The sequence below is a fragment of the Pteropus alecto genome, unplaced genomic scaffold (genome assembly GCF_000325575.1).
Source record: "Pteropus alecto unplaced genomic scaffold, ASM32557v1 scaffold86, whole genome shotgun sequence".
Classification (NCBI taxonomy): domain Eukaryota; kingdom Metazoa; phylum Chordata; class Mammalia; order Chiroptera; family Pteropodidae; genus Pteropus; species Pteropus alecto.
This window is the reverse complement of record NW_006442109.1, coordinates 26,022,076-26,038,839: the sequence shown is the minus strand read 5'-3', so window position 1 is coordinate 26,038,839 and position 16,764 is coordinate 26,022,076. Positions and strand designations below refer to the sequence as shown.

At 33.9% G+C, this 16,764-nt stretch overlaps 1 protein-coding gene across 11 annotated transcripts in view; it reads left to right on the top strand.

The window, feature by feature from the left end:
* Window positions 1-16,764, top strand: part of WDR76 (WD repeat domain 76) — a 113,594-nt gene that overhangs the window by 14,337 nt on the left and 82,493 nt on the right. For all 11 annotated transcript variants that reach the window (XR_003042667.1, XR_001517687.2, XR_001517686.2 and 8 more), the window contains 5 exons: window positions 921-976; window positions 6,668-6,794; window positions 8,322-8,423; window positions 8,519-8,562; window positions 9,460-9,613. Coding sequence is in view for 5 of the 11 variants with exons in the window: in XM_015596066.2 (XP_015451552.1) it covers window positions 921-976; window positions 6,668-6,794; window positions 8,322-8,423; window positions 8,519-8,562; window positions 9,460-9,613 (483 nt within the window). In the remaining 6 variants the exon portion in view is untranslated. The remainder of the gene's footprint in view (window positions 1-920; window positions 977-6,667; window positions 6,795-8,321; window positions 8,424-8,518; window positions 8,563-9,459; window positions 9,614-16,764) is intronic.

Here is a 16,764-nt window from a genome sequence, read left to right as displayed (position 1 = left end):
TCCTTCTCCCCCATTTTGGGGGTATATAAAATAGTGATGTCTTATGAAAGACTGTCTTGGATTCAAAGAAACGGTATGTTCCAGGTGGTTTCTTTAAAGGATAAAGGTTGACGGATGTGTGATAGAAGAGCGAGAGGACAAGCTTTTTCTTAAAAAAAAAAAAAAAAAAAAAAGTTTAAGAGTAGATGGGAATATGCTTTATATAGAAACCTTTAAGGATAAATGACCAGATGTATGCTAATGTTTTATAATCATTATAACTAAAGGTATAGTTTACATTGATGTCTTTACACAGAGGGTAAAAGTTCTTTGAGAGAGTAGCTGTTTAAGAGGGTGTGTGATGTTTTCCCTCAAGAGACATCAAACCCTTGGCTTTATTAAATAATTAATTGATTTCTCGAATACCAGATTCCCAAATATTCAGTGTGTGTTTGTATCTTGAGGAGAGGAAAGGAGAGTTAATATAATTTTGTATAACTAAATTATATTTATGTCATTAATGAAAATTCATCAGAAATTTAGACAAAGTATCTCTAGTTTTTATTTTAGTTAACAGAAATTATGATTTGATTTATATAAGTCTAACCTATAACTTTTCTAGAAAATACCAAAGGATTGCCTCAGTAGAAATTAAACTTTTTAATTTGTAATAGTATATTTGACTAAACGTTTAATGTTTAATCATGTAAACTCAATAGCAACCTGGTTCAAGGTATCAAAATACCAGCACTTTAGACAGTATTAAATACTTGCCTTTATTATTGATAATATATTTGTCTCATGTCTGCTACCAAGAACAAGTATAATATTTTAAGGATTTTTATTTCCAGTATAGAAGTTTAGGTGGATATGATAGCAGATACTTATTACTTTAAAAGATTATATTATTTTTATGTGTCTATTTTTTTTGTATTTTGCAGTCAGCTGCAAGGCTCCGTAAAATGATAAAGAAGAGACAACCTCCTGAATCCAAACGGTAAAAGATTTGTTTTACAATGTCTGCACTGTGGTATATTGGGGAGTTGTTTTATAATTTGAAGAAATGGTTTGGTATAGTAAAATAAGTAACAGATCAGAAACTCTGTAATCTTAATCCTCATTGGATTTCTGAGGGAAATCCTTTTAATAACTCTAAAGTTCTCATCTTCATCAAAAGAATATAGAGGAAATCAAATCTTGAGAGCTGAATTTTGTTTATATTTAATACTGTTGCTGCTAATGGAGGGAAATCTTTATTTCCACTAAATTATTATTTTTGCCTAGAAAATGATTATTCTTAAAGATTCTTCTACTTTTTATTTTTCTGGCTATCTTTTTGCATCTCAATTTTTTTCTTATTCTGGTAATAAGGGAATTAACATTTATTGAACATCTGTGAAATATAGTGCAATGTCCTAAAAATTTTTTCCTGTATTACCTCATTTAATTCTGATAAGAACCAAATGTGGGAGGTGGCATATTCATTTTATGAGATAGAAAACAAGCTCAAAGAGGTAAAGTAATCTGCTCAAGGTCAAAATAGCTCATAAATGGAAGCTTTAGGATTTGAATTCCAGGATTCCTTAGTTTAAGTTCTATGTACAGCATTTTAACAGTGCTTATGTATAAATGAAGAAAGTAAAAATCTTGGCATCATTAGATCATGTTTTGTGCTAGTGTTAATGAAATATAGCATCACTTACTTGGTTTGATTCCAATACAGGTCAATTAGCTCGAGAAAAGCTAAACTTAATCATGGCCGAATATTTGGGAGTGTGAAATGTTGTAAGAGGAACATCATTAACCCTGAAAAACAATAGCACTGATTCTGTTGCCAGTTGATTAATAGCGTTACATGTGCATATTTTTATTAGCAGAGATTGACGATTTGTTCCCAAGTGCGGTTAGGCAATTTCCTTGTTGTGTAAACATCATATAGTGCACCTAGATGGTGTAACCTAATACTCTAATTGCGCTGTACCTTTATACCACTGGCAGTGCGGTAGGTTAGTTAACAGCAGCACCACCAGAAACACGTAATTGTAGTGTAAGCCCTGACAGTTGGCTTTTCTTTTTGTAGTTCAAGTGTCTGACTTAAGCTTTGATTGCCTAGGCATCCACTCCAAAGAGGCATTCATTTCAAAGAAACATAAAGGAAGGCTCTCTAGAATACACACATTGCCAGCCACTTGGTATTAGTAAATATGCTAGGATATATCCCTCTGATTTTTTTTTTTTTTTTTTTTTTAAAGAGATCTTAATTAACTTTCTTTACTATTTGGGCTACATTTTTTCCCTCTCTTCCAGCACTTTAAATTCCTACTCTTATGTTTTAAATTCACCAATAAGAGTGAGTCCAGGAAACCCTAGGACCCCATCTTCCACCCTAATAAAAGCAGCACCCCAGGCCCAAGCTCTACCTCTTTCTCTATCTTGTGTGTCCCCTGGCAATGCCTTGTACTGCCAGGGCCTATAATAAAAAAAAACTTTTTTTCTTTAAAGTTTCCTAATGATTATTGTTGAAGGGCATCTTGCAACTGGAATAAGAGCCACAAGGGTCGGTCCAGTTGTCACATTGGTTTAGAAAGGGGAGATGTCGATGGGGAGCTCACTGGGCCAGGCATTTCTAGCTGATGGCAATCAATAAATTGAGAGAGGCACAAAACAGTAATGCCTTGCGCTATAATGTTCCTACTGCTACAGAGTCGTTAGGCTAGGTGATAGGAATTTTTCAGCTCCATTATAATCTTATGGGACCACTGTAGTGCATGCAGTTTGTCATTGACTAAAATGTCCTTATGCGGCATGTGACTTTGTAGGTATTAGTAGCAAGTTGGTAGACTGGAAGTTATATAACATAGAAGAAAGAGCATAGCTCTTCAAATTTGGCAAATTTGATTTCAAGTTTTGATTCAGCAAGTTATAACTGTGATATTAACTTTGGACAATTCACAATTTTTTTTCCCTTTTCTGTAAAGTTGGTATTATGCCAATCCAGAGGGGTTTAAATTTTTAAAAATTATTAAATATAAAAAGCATGTATAAAATATTTGTATATTTGTAAATGTAATAGTAATACAAGCACCCATCCATGTATCTGCCATTCGAGTTAATAGAAATCACAGTGTCTTTGAAGGGCCATATATACCCCTCCCTCCAGATACAACTATTATGCCGTATTTTGTGATAGTCACTCCTTTTATTTATAGTTTTACTGTCTAAGAATATATCCTTAAACAATACATTTAGTTTTGTCAGTTTTTTTGATATTCACATATAATGCCATTTTTATATTCTTCTGGGATTTTCTTATTTTGCTCATCTTTATATCTTTATGTTTTGAAATTCACTTGTGTATGTGTGTAGCTTTATTTAATTAATTTTTGCTGCCGTATGAATATACTATGGTATATTCTACTGTTGATGGACAGTTGAGTTCTTTCCAGATTTTTATTATAAGAGTGCTGCTCTGAACATTCTTAAGTCTCTTGGTGCTTATATATGAGAGTTTCTCTAAGAGTGGGATTCTCTAGGAAGGTTCTCAATATTAATTATGGATGTTTTAATAAATATTAATCATAGTTGTTTTAATAATTTGAGAACCTAAATTATCCCATATGCTGAGGCTTTTTTTTGAAAATTAAATGAGGTATTGAATGCTTAGGACAGTTTCTAGCACATAGTATATTTTCAATGAATAATAATTACGAATTCTTCCAAACTAGTGTAGACTGTAGATGAGATCTTTGAGTATTTTTGGAAGTAATTTCAGAGGCTTTTCATTCCCTAACATTATTTAATGAAGTACTTTCTTCTTAAGACTTAATATGTTCACAGCATACAGCATTCTAGGTTGGTGGGTTTTTTTTTCTCAACACTTTAAATATTTCACTCTACTCTCTTATATGCATGGTTTCTGAGAAGATGGATGTAATTCTTGTCTTTGGTCCTTTATAGGTAATGTACTTTTTTTCCTTCTGGCTTCTTTGATGATTTTTTTTTAATCTTTGATTTTCTGTAGTTTGGAAATGAATTGTTTAGGTTTATTATTATTATATTTTTTCTTTTATCTTGCTTGATGTTCTCTGAGCTTCCTGGATCTTTGGTTTGATGTCTGACATTAATTTGAGGAAACTCAGTTATTGTTTCAAATATTTTAGAGGGGGGAGGTAGATGGGGTAAGGGGGGGTCAAATATGTGGTAAATAAATAAGTAAGTAAGTAAATAAATAAATATTTCTTCTGTTCCTTTCTGTCTACTTCTGTATTTCCCATTAGGCATATGTTACACCTTTTGTAGTTATCCCACAGACCTTGGATATTCTAATTTTTTTTGTTGTTTTTTTATCCTTGCTTTTCAGTTTTGGAGGTTCCTACTGAGATATCCTCAAGCTTAGAGATTCTTTCCTCAGCCATGTCCAGTGTATTAATAAAGCCCACCAAAGGCATTCTTCATTTCTGTGACAGTATTTTTGATTTCTAGCATTTCTTTTTGGCTCCCCTCTTCCCCTCGCCCATCCATCCTTGCATTCTGTTGTTCAATTCACCCATTAGAGCCTTTGGCATGTTAATTAAAGTTGTTTTAAATTATCCTGGTCCGAGAATTCCAAAGTCCCCACCATGTCTGGTTCTGACACTTGCTCTGTCTCTTCAAATCATGTTTTTAGCCTTTCAGTACGCCTTGTAATTTTTTCTAGATAGCTGGAGATGATGTACTACTGGGAAAAAGGAAATGTTGTGAATAGACCTGTAGTAATGTGGTGAGATGCGGGTGCAGGGAAAGCATTCTGTAGTCCTGTGATTAGGTCTCAGTCTCTGAGATCTTATGCCTCTGGACTGGACTGTGAATTTCACAAGTGTTATAGTTTTTTTCCTCCCTTAGGTGGGAGAGGTTGACAAGAGTTGACTGGAGTTGGGTATTACCCTTCACCCAGGTCAGTTAAACTGTTATAATACCCTGGCAGATTAGGCTTTGGTTAACTAGTTTCTCCTGAAGGCAGGCCTTGTTAAGAGCTGTCTGCTCTAGTGTATTTCAAAATGGTTCCTTCTCACCCCGGTGGGAAACATGAGGGACATTTTCTCTGATATTTACTGTGAGTCCTGGCTGAGCTCCGGGATGTAAATGTTATAAAATTGTGGGGGTGAGTCCCCCTTGAGGTTTTTCTTTAAAGACAGTTTTTTTTAGGAGCTTTAGTTTCACAACAAAATTGAGAGGAAGGTACAGAGATTTCCCATGTACCCCCTGCCCCAACGCATGCACTGCCTCCCCCTTTATCAGTATCCCCCACCAGAGTGGTACATTTGTACCAAGGATGAAGCTACACTGATACATCATAATCACCCAAAGTTTCTAGTTTACCTTAGGGTTTACTCTTGTACATTGCATGATTTTGTACAAATGTATAATGACATACATTCACCATTATAATATACAGAGTGTTTTTACTCCACCCAAAATTCTCTGTGCTCTGCCTATTCATCCCCTCACCACTCTCACCGCTGGCAATTTGATCTTTTTATTGCCTCCATAGTTTTGCCTTTTCCAGAATATTATGTTTTTGGGATTATACAATATGTAGCCTTTTCATATTGGCTCCTTTCTCTTAGTAATACTCATTTATGATTCCTCCCTGTCTTTTCATGGCTTGATAGTTCATTTCTTTTTAGTACTGAGTAATATCTCGTTGTCTGGATGTACCACAGTTTACCCATTCTCCTAGTGTTGAACATCTTGGTTGTTTCCCAGTTTTGGTAGTTGTAACAAGGCTGCTATAAATATCCATGTCTAGGTTTTTGTGTGGACCGTCATGGACTTTTTAACTCTCAGACTCGTCCACATAAGCCTCCGGCAATTGGTCCGTTACTGTTCAGGTTTTCCTACTGTGGCATTAGTTTCCACAGTGGTTTCTGTTTCTGAGTCTCTGCTCCAATAAGCCACAACTCCTGTATTTGCCTATATATCTCTCCAACATTAGGGTCAGTGGTTTACACTGTGTCCTTGCCTCTCTTAAGGATCCGAGAAAAGTTGATTTTTCAGTCTGTTCAGCTTTTTACCTGATGAAGATCAAGGGTGACTTTCAAGTTCCCTACATATAGAACCAGAAGCTAGAAGTTCTGAATTACTTTTTTAAAATGAAAAAGTTCATGAAAAAATAGGAGATATATGTAAAATTTAAAAAAATAAACTATACGGAAGGGAATACAATGAAACATTTGTCTCTTTCGCATCCTAGACTTTAGTTCTCCAGGCCTTTTCTGTAGAGAAAACCACTTTTCATAGTTTCATGTATATTATTCCATAGGTAATCTCAGCATGCACAAATGTATGTATATATGTAATCTTTTTGTCAGAAAAAACAAATATAACCATATTTAATATATACTGATCTTGTTTTTGCTTTTTATGAGTTCATGTCATATCAGCACACAATCTATTTCATTCTTTTTTATGGCTGCAAATTATCGTGTTAGATATGTACGTCATAATTTATTTAACACCCCTCACCTTCCCATGATGAACATTTATGATATTTCCAGACTTTTAATTAAAATTAGTGTAGCCATGTATATGCATCTTTGCAATGTGTAACTATATTTGTGAGATATGTTCCTAGAAGTTATCTCCTTAATATTAGTAAATACATATAATTTTTATGAGTATAACAGGAGTTTTTTCCCCACACCTTTAGAAAGAAGCCTAAGAAGAGAGAAAACGGAATTGGATGTAGAAGGTCAATGCGATTACTAAATGTAGATCCTTCAGGAATTTCATTACCAGCAACTCCAACCCAGCCAGCATTAGTAGCAGATGAAAATGTAAGAAAGAGTGCAAAGACAATATATTACCTCAATAAAATACTGAAATTTTTTTGAAGTGTTTGAAAATCAACTAAAAGGTCATTATGTTTAATTTGTACTTTATTAATTTAATATTTGACTATTGTATGGTTTAATGTGTAAGATTTCTAAGCCATTAAAACTGGGTTGGACTCTATTTCTGCAGGCTTACCGGTTGCAGGATCGTGGGTAAATAACAACCTTTCTGAGTCATGGTTTCCCCTTTTTTAAATGGCAACAATAATAGAAACCTCAACAAGGTGTTGTAAGGGTTAAATGAAATAGTTTCTCTAAAGATCCTTACATGGTATTAACAGCTTAGTAAGTAATAAATGGAGTTAACATTATTAATAAACAATATGTGTTAATAGTGATGGGGGTTCCTTGCTATAGTTTAGTTTTATACTATTAGTGAGTGGAAAGAGTATTATTTACCAAATTTATTGTCTAAGATTATGATTACATTTTTTTATTCAAGAACTTCTACTGTTTTTAATACTTTATATCTAAGAATGGTAAGATAGCGCTAATTAAGCTGGCGATTTGGGAGCTAATTGCAAATTTAGGTGCTATGGGAAGAATAGCTTTCAAAGTTTTTTGAAGCTTTCACTCATAATTAGAAATATGTTTAGATTGAACTCATTACACATACACAGACAACTGAAACAAAACTTTTGTGAAATGATAATTAACCTTTACTACATGTAATGTTCTTTTGTATTTTCTATTCTCTTCTTCTCATTCACCAAAACACTGGTTGTGACTTTTTTTGGGTCACAAAATTTTTTTCTTGTGAAGACTTTTAAGAGATATACTTTCTTAGCAACTTTCAAATATATAATACAGTAGTTTTTAAAAATTAAAAAAAATTTTGACAAGCAATATTGTAGATTAGTTTCAGGTGTACAGCATAGTGGTTAGACATTTATATAATTTATAAAGTAATCCCGTTATTACTCTAGTACCACCTGGCACTATAGTTATTACAATATTATCGACTATATTCTCTATGCTATACTTTACATCCTTGTGCCTATTTTGAAACCAGTTTGTACTTCTTAATCCCTTTACCTTTTTCACTCAGCCCCCCAAACCCTGGTTGTGATATATTAAAATAATTTCACGACCCATGGGTTACAACCTGTGATTTAAAAAACACTAGCATAGAATAATAATGTTGAATAATGAAATTGAACTATCTAAATCAATTCTCAGCAACTCATTATTGACAATGTAACTTTAGACAAGTTAATTTCTCTAAGTTTCATTCCAGTGTCTTTAAAATGTGATATCTCATTCACTGGATTATTGAGAGGGTTAAATGAGGTAATACATTCTATTATATTACAGGATTCGTGGCATTCATTCATTGAACAGCTATTTTTTGAATGATAATGTGTCACTCCTGTTGTTGGTATTGAAAGTAAAATAGTGAAAAACCTCAAGCTTACATTCTAGAGTAGGGTGACAAACAACATTTTTCTCTCTTTTTTTTTTTCATAACAGCCTTTATTACCTCCTGGACCTTTAGAAATGACTCCTGAAAATCGAGATGACAACAGTGAACTATTTAAAGGATTTCTACATACTTGGGCAGAAGTGAGCAAGGTATCACTTGGGAGGGTTTATTAAGCTTTTAGAATCATGTTAATGAGATTTCAGTAGATATAGTAACATTACTTTGATCTCTCCCGTTGTTATAGACTACTAGTAAGAACACAAAGAAGGAGTTACCTAGCATTAAAAGGTAAGTTAAAATTCCTTGCCTTTGTTTTACATTTTTGAGATCTTTTAAGTTATAAAAACTTTATACCATTACAGGAAATTTTGAAAATGAGGTGAAAAAATTAACCATGATATTTCCACCTTAACAACTGTTGTTTTTGTTTATTTCCTTTAAAGTATTGCCTTATACAATACCACTATGATATAAGCTTCATGAATGCAGGGGTTTTGTCTCAATAACCAGAACAGTGCCTGGCACATGTATATATTCATTCAATTTTTAATAAATGAATGACTCCCCACACATTTTTACTCATGGTCTAATGTATGTATAATTTTGCATTATGCTTTTTCATTAACATTGTGGTTGCATGCTACTAGAGTCATTAAATTTATTGAATAATTGTATAGGCACTCCATTGAATAAATGTATTCCACTGAGTAGGTAGAATTTACTTAACCTCCTCTCACTCCCTTGGTATTTGGAGTGGTTTTCTATTTAGTTTTGTGTGTTTCCATGTGTGCGTGTATTTGTTGAAGTATATATGTATGATGGCAGATTATTTTCTTAGAATAGATTCCAGAAGTGAGATTAATGAGTCAGACATCATGGACATTTTTATAGCTTTAGTACACATTGCCGAATTGTTTTCCAAAATCTTTTTTTCCTTCTGAAAATCTTATGTGGACTTATTCTGCCACTAGCAACATATATGAATGTATATGTTTAAATGCAGCCTGCTAGCTTTTATAGGCGAAAAATAGTACCACATTGTTTAATTTTATTTCTTGGGTTGCTAAGAGGTTGTATATTTTCCTACATTTATATACTAATTGTGATTTTTCTTTTTTGAGTCATCTTTTACTTATCTATTGAGTTTGGTTTTACTACTAACATTTAACTTTTTTATTTTCTCAGCTATAAAGCCAATTTGAGTGGCATGGTCATTAGTGAAGATACTGTTTATAAAGTTACTAAAGGTCCAATACTCTCCATGGCTCTCCACCCATCAGAAATTAAAACTTTGGTGGCAGCTGGGGCCAAATCTGGGCAAGTTGGACTTTGGGATTTGGTAAGTTATTAATTTTTTGAAGATATTTAAGTTTGACTGAAGCCAGTAGTCTGTAAGAAAATAGCCTAGAGCTATGTGTTTATAGACATTACTTATTTTTAGTTTTGTGCTTTGTGATTCCAAATTTTAGAAATCTGGAGGAATTTAAATTTGCTTTATAGAACTTTAACATTTTTAGCTTGAATATCGTTAGTCATCTGGGCATAAATTAACTGCCAGGAGACTTTATCACAACTTTAAATGTATGATGAAAAGATCACACAAAGTTCTTATTTTTATAATTATGTTTAAAATACAGTTTATAAGATGGATCAAAATATCTTCCCTGGGATCTCCTTAGGATGATTCAGTCATTTTTTTAAACTTTTTTTAAAAGCAATTAAAAAATTTTTAAATTTAAAGATTTTATTAAAGAACAACTAACATACAATATTGTATTAGTTTCAGGTGTACACCACAATTATTCAACATTTACATACCTAAAGAAGTGATCACCATGATAAGAGCCCAGTCATTTTTTGATGAGTCAGAAACAAATATTGAATTTCATTCATTGTACATACAATTCTGCATTGATTGCTTTCAGTGGTTACAAAGTCGAGAAAAGCTAAATTAATGTTCTCTGAATTTATTTTCTGATTGGGGAAGTAGAACAAAGTTCTGTTAAGTACTATAAGGACAATTAATGAAGATGAAGAAATTATGGTGACTTGAAGCTGGTTGGGGTTAATAAACAGATTTTGTAAGTGAGAAGAAGAAATAAAAACTAATTTTTTTCTTATTTTGGTAGCAAAGGTTCTCCCTTATTTTGATAAGATGTGAGTTGGGGGTAGGTAGGAGGTGAAAGGATTTGGTGAAGAAAACCAAAGCAGAGAAGTAGAAGATGACTAGAAATAGTATAATGTTATAGAAGCTAAGAGATGAGTTTCAAGGATGGGAGTTTGACAGGGCTTTTTGCAGAGAAGTTTAAAAGAATGGGAACAGAAAAGGCCATTGGTTTTGAAAACAGGGCACTATTAGCGAGTTGAGAGAATAGCTTTAATGTTGAAGTAGGGAAGGAACACAGACTTTAGGAGATTAAAAAAGTATGGACTAGTGGAAGAAATGGAAGCAGTGGATAAAGACTGTTGAAGAACTTTGAAAAGGAAAAAGAGTTAGCATAGTCAGCTGAAGATCTTTTCACAGGGGTTTATCTCTACAGAGTTCAAGACATGTAAAAAAGTCCCTTTGACATGTCTTTTCTGGTGACTCCAAAAATCTGTATTATTAGGTCTCTGTAGTCCATATCTCTGTCACCCTACTAATTTTCCAGGATGCTTGGCTATCTCATTAACGGATTGAGCAACTCTAAAACCAATATCTTGGCTGTCTTGTGTTCATACCCCAACTTCCTAGTGAAAAAGAAAAATTAACTTTATTGAAGTATAATTTACATATTATAAAATGTACAATTCAGTGATTTTTAATAAGTTTACTAGGTTGTGTAACTATCATCATAAACCGGTTTTAGAACATTTTCATCATCCCTGTAAGATTCCTCATGGCTACTTATACTTAATTCCTGTTTCTGTCCTCATCCCTAGGCAAATGTCTACAAATTTACTCTTTTTGGACATTTCATGTGACTAGAATCATACAATATGTGGTCTTTTATGTTGGCTTCTTTCTGTTAGCATGTTTTTAAGGTTCATCTGCACTGTAGCATGTATCTGTACTGCATTTTTTTTTTTTTTGGCTGAATAGTATTCCATTGTTTGACTCTACGACATTTTATTTATCCATTTATCACTTGCTAGACATTTGGGTTGTTTCCACTTTTTGGCTATTCTGAATAATGCTACTGTGTATCCATATTTCTGTGCTGCTGTGTGTTTTCATTTCTCTTGGATAGACATCTGGGCTTAGAATTGCTGCGTCATATAATAGGTAATTGTTTAACATTTTGAGGAACTGCCAAACTGCTTTCCAAAGTAGTTGCATCATTTTATATTCCCATTAGCAATGCATGAGGGTTCCTATTTCTCCACATGCTCATCAATACTATTATTGTTGGCTTTTTGATTATAGCCTTTGTAATAGGTGTGAAGTGCATCTCATTGTGGTTTTGTTGCATTTTCTAATGACTAATGATGTTGAGCATCTTTTCATGTCATTTGGATATCTTTGGTGAAATGGCTATTCAGTTCTTTTGTCAATTATTTATTAGGTTGTTTGTCTTCTTACTGAGTTAGTGTTCCTTATATTCTAGATACAAGTACTTTATCAGATATGTGATTTGCAAATATTTCTCCTAGTCTTTGACTTGTCTTGTCATTTTCTTAATGCTGTCTTTCGTAGTGCAAAAGTTGTGAATTTTGATGAGGTCCAGTTTATCAAATTTATTTTTATGGATTATGTTTTTGATGTTGTATCTAAGAAATTGTTGTCTAGCCCAAAGCCTGAACGATTTTTCTCCTGTTTTTTTTTCTAAAACTTTTATAATTTTAGCTTTCACATTTAGTTTGCTGATCCATCTTGAGTTATTTTTTGTAAATGGTATGAGATAAGGGTCCAAGGTCATCTTTTTGTATGCGAATATCCAGATGTCCCAGCACTATTTGTTGAAAAGACAATTCTTTCCCAGTTTTTCGTCTTAACTTTCTGTCAGATTTATAGTCTCACCTAGGATTAAAAGTTGAGTTATCATTTATTCAGTTATCCATCTACCCATTTATTCCACACTTACTGAGTGTTTTGTGCTAAGTACTATTCTAATAACTCCCCAGCCATTAGACATGTGAGAGCAAAGACTGTCCCTTTTCTCATAGTTTAGAATTTAGTAAGTTTAGAATTTATTAGCAAAATTGACATTAATGAAATAATTACCAACTATGTAAATTACATGTTTCACAAGTGGATTATATACTGAGATTAGTGTCATGATGGAAAAGAAGTGTTATGAAAACACATAAGAGGGGAACTGGCCTAATTTGGAGGATCAGAGAAAACTTCCCTAGGAAGTGAGAATTGAGTTAAGATTTGAAATCTAGGTAAGAGTAAATCAAGTAAAAAAAAGGAAAAGAGTGTTTTACGCAAAGGGAACAGCATGTCAAAGGACCTTAGGTAGGAGGGCGCATACTCAAGGACCTGAAAGAATATCTGTGTGGCTGGAGCATAGACAGCAAAGGAATGAACAGAGGGGATGAGTGGAACAGGAGGAAGCTATAGCGTTGGGCAAAGGCCAGATGTGTATCTTTATAAGGTTGTTAAGAATTTTGGTTTTTATCTTAAAAGCAACTAGAAGCTATTGAGGAGTTTTAGGTCTTCCCTTCATTCTTTATGTCTAGTAAAGTTTTTTAATGGTTTTGCCACTTTTTTTCCATCTTTACTGCCACCATGTTGGGGCAGGGCCCCATCTTCTTTTTTGGGATTACCATAATGCCTTCCCTGGTACTTATACTTCCAGTTTTCCTATTCAATTCCAGTGCACACAGATAGTCATTTCTAAGCTCAAAACAAACTGGTCCTATACTCATTTAGGTTTAAAGTAGTTAAAGCATTTTTAACCTGGTATATTTAAAATGGGGGATTGGAATTTTCCCATAGAATGAGCAAAAGATAAGTCAGAAAAAAATCACAGCAATAAGGAAGAAATATAACTTAATGCAGTGCTCTTCAAAAACTAGCCACCAGGGACAGAAACAAATTCTGCAGCCAAACTGGTGGTGGGGGTGCGGCACAGCATGGTTTATCTTCTAACATGCCCATCCCCCAAATTCCATACTGGTGAACTGACCAAATCCTGAAAATTTTCACCTGTATTTTCAAAACTAGAGAGAAGCACATTGAGTGGATATTTAGATTTTTCCTTTTTGGAGTGAGGAATAGGAAAATGGCTGCTTGGGAGGAAATGGAGAAAACAGTGAGCGAGTGAGAGAAGTGAATAGTAGGATTAATTCTCTGCAAAGGAAATTTTTTTGGTCTGTGGAGTGGTATAAGCCAACACCTCCCTTCACCCCCTGCCACCCTCGGCCCCAACCCTGCCGGATAGGTGGTGTGAATCCTGGTATAAAATAACAAAATCTCAGAGACTAGGAATTTTAGCAAATACTGTTTCAGCTGGAACCAACTGTCTGCCTCTCTCTTCCTGCCCCGTCTTTCTTCCGGGCTACAGAAACGCCTGTCCTTTTATGAGGGAAAACGAACTGGTATCAGATATTAGGAGAAAGAGTCCATATGTTATATCAGAGCAACTAGCATAGACAGAGCAATTCAAATATGATGACATGAAGAATGATGTGGTGACTAGACAAACACTTGCAAAAACAACAGAACCTAGTATGAAAAGACGGACCTAGAAGAAAAACATAAGGAAATGAAGGAAATTCTCTTCAGTTGCTCCGGACTGTATAACTGCACTGTTTAGTACAGTAGCTACTAGTTGTATGAGACTATTTTCATTTAAATTAATTCAAAGAAAATTCAGTTCTTCATTTGCACGAGGCACATTTCAGATTCTTAATAGCCACACATGGCTAGTGGATACTATACAGGACAGTGCATATTACAACATTTTTGTCATTGCAGAAAGTTCTTTTGGACCGTGCTGCTGTGGAGCAGGTTAATAATATTAATTTGGTAAAATAAGACTCGGAGAAGATGATAGAGCAACAGGATGAGATGAAAATAAGGAGATTAAAGAACTAAGAAAACAAATTGAAGATCAGTGAAATTAATAAATTAGATAAAAGCAAGGAACAGAGTAGACATTGACGAAAATTAAATTACAGACATTAAAGGAAAGATCTGAAGTAATATCAAACACAGGTGAAAAAAGCTCTAAGAGATAAGCCAATAGTAAAGGAAAGACCATTAAAGATGACCCAACAAATGAGACAGAAAATACATTCAGAGAGAATTTTTTTGAAAAGACAGAATTGAAATGGCAGGTTGAATGTGTATATCGGGTTCTAGGAAAATTTGGAACTTTAAGGATAAATAATTCTTGAGGTAGAAAAAAACATGCAAAGGAAAAAGCTGGGCTTACCTTGGTTTTTTTACAGCAACATTTCATGTAATTTCCACAAAGTTCTGAGGGAAGGAGGTGGAGGGATTGTCCCAGAATACTTACCCAGTCCAAGTTATTGTTCTAATGTAAAGGCAGCAGATATGTATTCCCAACATATGAAAAAAACAAAAAATTCAAGACCTGTGAATTCATCTGGAAAAAAAAACTTTGACAGGAAATCTTATCCAATTACGAGTAAATCAAAATGAAGAATTCAGGAATGGAGAAACTTGACAAAAGAATTGATGATGAGCATTGTGTCCTTTGAATGCAGAAGTCATATTAACCATACAAATTATGGTTGCAAAACTGGATGTGAATGTTATCAACCTGGACAAAATAAAAATAACAAAATATAGAGATGGAGAAAGAGGAGATTGGAGGAGAAATAAGAATAATTTCTCAGTGAATAGGAATCATCTAAATTTGAGAGTTAAAAAATAAAAAAGCATAATGACTACAGCTACTTTGTTTTATACTTTTTAGGAGATTTCTCTTTCAAAGAAATACTCAAAGTCCAATCATTCTTTCAGCCTGATTTTCTTTTATTATTTTGAAATATAGCTAAATTTAGTACTAGTAGTAATGGCATATGTAACATGGTCTTATTCTTTCTAAATTTGTCATTCTATCTACATAAGCACATATAAAGATAGGTGTAAAGATCACTTATTTTAAAGATAATTTTGGATTTGGAGTGATGTTTTTATTAAGTGTATTGAGGTAACAGTAGGTAATACAATTGTAATTTTCAGGTGTACATTATAATTTGACATGTATGTATTCTGTTGTATGATTACCACCCAAAGTCCAGTTCCCTTCAGCTACCATATGTTTGATCCCCTTTACCCTCCCCCAACCCTCTTATATTTGACCCCCTTTACGTAGTCTACCTCTTCCTTCCTCCCCCAACCCCTACTCTCTGGTAACCACTAGTCCATTGTTCATGTCTCTGAGTCTCTGTCCTGTTCATTTGTTGCTTTTAGATTTATATCCCACATATAGTGATATCATGTGATTTTCAACATGATATCATATAGTGATATCATGTGATTTTCAACTTTTTCTGTCAGGCTTATTTCACTTAGCATGATTATCTCGAGGTCCATCCAGGTTGTTGCAAATGGCAGTATTTCATCTCTTCTTAGGTCTGAGTAATATTCCATTGTATATATGTACCATAGCTTCTTTATCCAATTATCTAATGTAGGATACTTCGGTTGCTTCCATGTCCTGGCCGTTGTGAATAATGCTGCTATGAACATTGGTGTGCAAATATCTTTATGGATATGAATTTTTAAGACTGGGGTAAATACCCAGTAGAGGGATTGCTCGATCATATGGTAGCTCAATTCTTAGTTTTTTGAGGAACATCCATACTGTTTTCCATAGAGGCTGTACAAATTCGCAGCCCCACCAGCAGTGTATGAGGGTTCCTTTTTCTCCACATCTTCTCCAGCATTTGTTATTACTTGTCCTGTTGATTATAGCTATTCTAACAGGTGTGAGATGATATCTCATTGTAGTTTTGATTTGCATTTCTCTAATAGGTAGCGATGTTGAGCATCTTTTCATATATTTGTTGGTCATTTATATGTCCTGTAGGGAGAAGTGTCTCTTCGGGTCCTCTGCCCATTTTTTGATTGGACCATTTGTTTTTTTGTTGTTATTGAGTCATATGAATTCTTTGTATATTTTGGATATTAGGCCCTTATTGGAAGCGTTGCTCACAAATATATTTTCCCATTCAGATGGTTGTCTCTTTACCTTGTCGACGGTTTCTTTTGCTGAGCAGAAGTGTTTTTTTTGATGTAGTCCCATTTATTTATTTTCGCTTTTACTCCCCTTGCCTTTGAGATTAAATTCATAAAATCCTCTTTAAGTTCAAGGTCCCTGCGTTTAGTTTCTATGTTTTCTTCTGTGCATTTTATTGTTTCAGGTCTTATGTTCTGGTCTTTAATCCATTTTGAATTAATTTTGGTGTGTGGCGATAGACAACAGTCTAGTTTCATTCTTTTTCAGGTGGCTTTCCAGTTTTCCCAGCATCATTTATTGAAGAGACTTTCCTTTCTCCACTGTATATTTTTGGCTTTTTTGTCAAAGA